The sequence below is a fragment of the Gavialis gangeticus genome, unplaced genomic scaffold (assembly GCF_001723915.1).
Source record: "Gavialis gangeticus isolate Ggan-Ray unplaced genomic scaffold, GavGan_comp1, whole genome shotgun sequence".
NCBI classification, from domain to species: Eukaryota; Metazoa; Chordata; order Crocodylia; family Gavialidae; genus Gavialis; species Gavialis gangeticus.
In genome coordinates this window covers 48,453,422-48,458,636 of record NW_017729029.1, presented here as the reverse complement: position 1 = coordinate 48,458,636, position 5,215 = coordinate 48,453,422, and the positions used below count along the sequence as shown (strand labels likewise).

Genomic DNA, 5,215 nt, shown 5'->3' with positions numbered 1-5,215 from the left:
CCCCTTTCTTCAGTTGTAAGCAAAAGCTGGAGGAGTGCAATAAATTTCTCAGCTTTTTAAATGTGGTTACTAGAATAGGTTTCTGTGGGATTGGTTTCATTTTCTTGCATGGAGAAATAACTGTAATGTAGAAACAGCCTGGAAAATTGCTTAAAGAGATGGAAACTTGTATGCATAATTAGTTTATCATAATGTTAAATTTCCGTACCAGAATAGAGTAATATTTGTCTCTCCAACAATGAGCGGCAGCCAGAAAGCCAACAGAAACAGCCTGATGGGAAGGTGAATCCCAGCTAATAAGCTGGTCATAATGGCTTTACACAGAGCTACTAGAATGGGAAAGCAGATTGGGTTGAAGTGCTGCTGCACTCCAGAATGGTTTATAGGGCCTGTTGCTGCTGGCCTAGTTAGAACAGTTACAATCTAAACCACAAATTCTGCTAAACCTTGATGTCTAATCTTTGACTGTCAGAATGCACAGTATCCCACAACAGTGAGTTTCATAACTTGATTGTGTACAAATGTATTTCTTGTTGTCATTAAAATTCTTGCCAATTGATGTTGTTCAGCACCTTTTCTATTATGGAAAGTGGAACTAGAACATCAGACTGTCATTCATTATTTTATAAGCTGTACTTTCTCCATCTTATCTTGTGTTAATTTCTTTTACCAACCAACCTGGTATTTAATCTTTAGTGTTCTCTTTTGTGAAATTTCTCCAGTCCTGTCAGTGTTACTAACATTCATTGCCTTTCTTGAGGACTTCATATGTCCTCATTCTGGTCTCACTAAAGAAGGCAAATGATCTATGTAATACAGTCTATTACATATAGAAAATCTGCTAGTGTTCATCCTAATATGTGTGTTGGGCTTGTTTATCTATATTTTCAGTTGCCTGTTGTCAGCAGTGCCCACATCTTTGATAAGGTTATTATTAAAAGTCTGAGTAACTTATACTTTGCCATGTGTGCTACCTTGCACTTTCTGGGTTTTTTTAGTTTTGCTTGCTATCACTTGCTCAATTAACAAAGTAACTTGGAAGCTTTTTTAAAGTCTTCTTGTATGTAACTAATTTAAATACTAATAATTTCTCACTCCCTCCTGTATATTTTTGTATGCAGTATTTTTTGTGTATTATCTGAATTTTTGTCAACCAAATATAAGTCACTTAAATCTAATAGTGCACCCAAATCAAGGACTTCTGTTTAATACTATGCTTCAGTAATGGTTGAGACCTAGTTAGGCTGAGCTGAATATTTGGCCTGTAATCTCTTTACATCCTGCTGAACCTCTTTTTTTTTCCCCCATTTTTAAAGATGACCCAAAGTATCAAAAACACTGGTTTGTTTTGATGTTTGACCATATTCTTCTTCTTTCTTGCTCTAAGAGATGCATTCTCTAGGTTTTGTCAAAATCTTCTGAAGGGGCACTTTGTTATATTTGGGCTCCCTGCTTTGTGCTCTGTACCTAATCTCCTACTCTACCTTCTGCTTCCTGCCCTAAGTGCTGTTGTGCTGCCTACCTGATTCATCAGGTGCCACACACAGGTTGCCAATGCCTCTTCTGCTTCTGAAGCCGGTTGGCCACGTGAACCCTTAGTTATTCCAGTGGTGAACCAGCTGCTGCTATTTTGGTTTGATTCTGTTACATGTGCCCTGGTAACAATGAACAAATGGGTACTTGGTTTACACTTCATAACATAAATAAAATAGCCTGGCTAACACTACCTTGTAATCTATATTAGATAAGCCAGTTAAACTATGTGATGAGAGATGACCTTGACCTTGTTATGGTCTCACTTGTCAGAATGAATCGGTTAACCTCAACAGCTCTTCGGCAAGTCCTCTTTTCAAAAGAGTTTGAACCAGGATGAACTGTGTTTCTGTTCAAGCTTACTCCCTTGATAAAACTAACATTAAAACTTTCACAGTCAATATGGCCAGAACATGCTTTCTGTGATTGAGAGAATATTAAAACCATTTTAGAAACTTGGATTTCTTGAAATGGAACATAGCAGTGGAAAGAACCTCCTGGAATCATTCTGTCCAGGCCCCTGCTAATGCAAGAAACTACTGCATAAATTGTTTGAGCATCATCATAAACACTTAGAAGTAAGGTCATTCCAAAATGTAATTCCTCTGATTAGTTAAAAATGTCCTTCTAAGCTTTCCAGCCAAAACTTATTTATGGCAAGTTGATATCCATTTGTTCTTATACCAGCTTTGTTTAGCTTACATGACTATCATCTCCCCCTTACGTTTGTTCTATTTAAATCAATTGATGGTAATCGTTATTCCCTCCCAGCCTTTGTTGCGCTACACTGAACAATCTGCAGTCTTTTCCCAGACGGGTTCTAGTCGCCTTTCTCTCTTTGAGTTCGAGTTAATCTTTCTTCACTGTGAGCAACTAGAGTTGTACACAGTAGTCCTGGTGAGGTCTCCAGCACCCTGTACGGTAGCATGGTATTTCTTTCACTGTCTATCCTGGAAATACCTGGGTTAGCACTCTGCCTGGTCTAAATGGAGCAGTAGTGGAAATCCTTCCCTCTACTTTAAAAAACAAGCGTCTGGATTTATATAGTGTCCCCAGCAAAATATTGCTGTATACTTTCTTGGAAGGTGCTGAAGTGCCTGGAAATTATTAGGTCTCAAGACCAAGATAGGCATTTGGAATCAATCGTGGTGTTCCTGTTTCTGGGATCTGGTGTTTTATTTGTGGGAAGGAGTCTTATTCTTTTCTTATATGTGACTTAATCCTGTCAGTTAATGACACCATGGCTACATTGATAGGGGACTAGGAATGTCATGTCACAGAGATGGATACTGAGTTCTCCTTCAAACCAAACAGGCAACTCTTCTTCCAGGCAAGTTTCTTTTTTGAAGGAGGAGTTGGAAATGGCTACGCTCCACCTAGGCTACAAACAGGACCATCTCGAATAATATTGGCACGTTTGGTCTTTTAGCGTGGATACTGAAGGGAGGTTCAGTTGATTTAACTTTCAAAAATGTACCTTTTTATTGGCAGGTCCTCTAGTCGGTAGCTGTCTGTGCATCTTACTGCGTTTTGGATCTGGCTTTTAGTGCCCAGTACTTAGGCACTGAACTCCCAAAGTGCCTAATTACTTTTTAGATCTGGCCCTGAGTCAATGCTGGGTTTTGGCATGGTTTATTTTATGCTTGCTTCTGTTCAACTGTTGCTCAGTAGTTCAGATGTCTCATTCACTCAGTCTTTAGCACTTTACAGTGAGATTATGGCTTCCATTTACTGATGTCTGTTCAACTCTTTTAGGCTTTAAAAAGTGTCTAATATATCAAAATGATATTTAGCTTTTTGCTAGGGATAGCACAATCCTGAGAGTACCCTTAAAAAAGGGCAGTGTTAAGGATGGTCTTAATCAAAATGACATCATCCACCTTTAAATCTTTAAATGATTTTTTGTTTTCAAGGTGGTGTTTAGTTACTGGTCAGAGAAAAGAGGAGGGCATCTCCAGTATACTGCAGCTAAATCATAAAGTTAGAAAAGACCTCAAGGGTCATCTAATCCAGCATCTAAAAATATTGGAGAGGCCTACTGAAGATTGGGAATAAACCAGGATCCTTTAGATTAACCAAATCAATTAGATAATTTGATCAGTGATAAATGTGTGACAGTATTCTGTGATAGTGAGGTGGTAAACTAGCTGTACAGATCAAATTTCTCTTTCTTAAAGCTAGTTTTGTGTTGTACTGATACAGATTTGCTTACCCTGTGGGTTTTGAGTTGTAAGAGTCCTGCTGTAGGTAAAAAAAAAAATAAAAATAAAAAAAAGTAACACTTCATGTAAGCACACCCACAGTGCTTAGGGGTGCTAATTATTTTTTTGGCAATGGCATTGCTGTGCTAAGCATTTTAGTAACTTCTGCTCTTCTCAGGCTGAGAGGCTTTGGTTTTGTTTTTTTCCGCCCCCCAATAAAACATTGTGGAGAACCATGTTGTATGCATTGATTTACAGGGGGTGTCATCACAAAGTGAATCTTGTAAACAAAATTCAAGTTGAACACAACCTTTCAAAAGTAAATGCGTAAGTTTTTTTAGTTGGTTAATGGGAAAAATTAGTCTCTGTACAAAAGGATGGTAATGCATTGTCATCAAGCAGATGTTTTATGAGAATTTTGACTTTAGGCACCCAGCAGTTTGCTTGAAGCATTGGAGCAACATTTGGCTTCTTTGGAAGGGAAGAAAACAAAAGAAGTTTCAGCTGCCAGCAGGTAAGCAGCAAATGGACCATAAATCTGGGCAGGGAAGGGGAGGATGTTCTTTGAACTAGTCTGCTTGTTTTCTTCCACTTCCTTTTAAGAGACTGTATTTGTGTTCTTTTTCAGTAAAAGTGAAAAACTATAAAAGCTAAATAATTGTTTTTCCCTGTTAATAAGGGAATATCAGTTGATTGTGCATTAATTGCTCCTCATCTGTTGACAGTTGCATGTCTTCAGTATGTCACCAAACTCCTTGTTAAATTACATATTTGTAATATCAAACTGCAGTAGCAAAGTGATTGGCTGTTTTAATCATGCCTATGGTATTTTGCTGGTTTGTCAGATTATGCATTTACAATTGCCCGCATCTGGCACAATTATTTCATCATCCATATTCTCATATCCACTTAACTGGAACCACAAGTGAATTCAGTCTGCATTTGTCCCCGCCCTAACAAAATGTCTGGTGATGCTAGTTCAGGGCAGCTGCTGTATTTTCTCATCCAAGGGTGAGGTAGTGGTGCAAGTGACAGGTAGCATACTTGTTGTGTAGAAGCACTTTTCATGACTTTTTTGAATGCAAAAGACTTTTCTTAATCAAGTGTCTTCCTGTAACTTTTCATTTTAGAGCAAGTACCCTGTCCAGTGCTGTTTCCACACTTGCCAACACAGGAATGTCATTTAGCCGAATGGATGAGAGAGAGAAACAGCAAGCACTGGAGGAGGAACAAGCTAGACTGCAAGCACTTAAGGTATTTTTTTTTTAGGGCTTAGTATTACAAAACGTATCCCTTAAATATGAAAGGCAGAATTCTGGCTCTGCATTTGATGTCAGTGGGAGCTTTTGCGTAGGTTTAGCGGGCTACATATTCTGCTAAGTATGGTGCCTTTAAGCATAATGTGTTCATTTGAACAGTAATATGCTGAATTTACTTGAATCCAAGATCACCATCAAATTTAAGTGTGTCCCCCCCCCCCC

The 5,215-nt window shown here is 38.4% G+C and overlaps 1 protein-coding gene across 2 annotated transcripts in view; it reads left to right on the top strand.

Moving 5' to 3' along the window:
• Positions 1-5,215, top strand: part of LOC109300755 (phosphatidylinositol-binding clathrin assembly protein-like) — a 62,465-nt gene that overhangs the window by 38,121 nt on the left and 19,129 nt on the right. For both annotated transcript variants that reach the window (XM_019521561.1, XM_019521560.1), the window contains exons 9-10: positions 4,163-4,248; positions 4,865-4,988. In XM_019521561.1, coding sequence (XP_019377106.1) covers positions 4,163-4,248; positions 4,865-4,988 — 210 coding nt within the window. The remainder of the gene's footprint in view (positions 1-4,162; positions 4,249-4,864; positions 4,989-5,215) is intronic.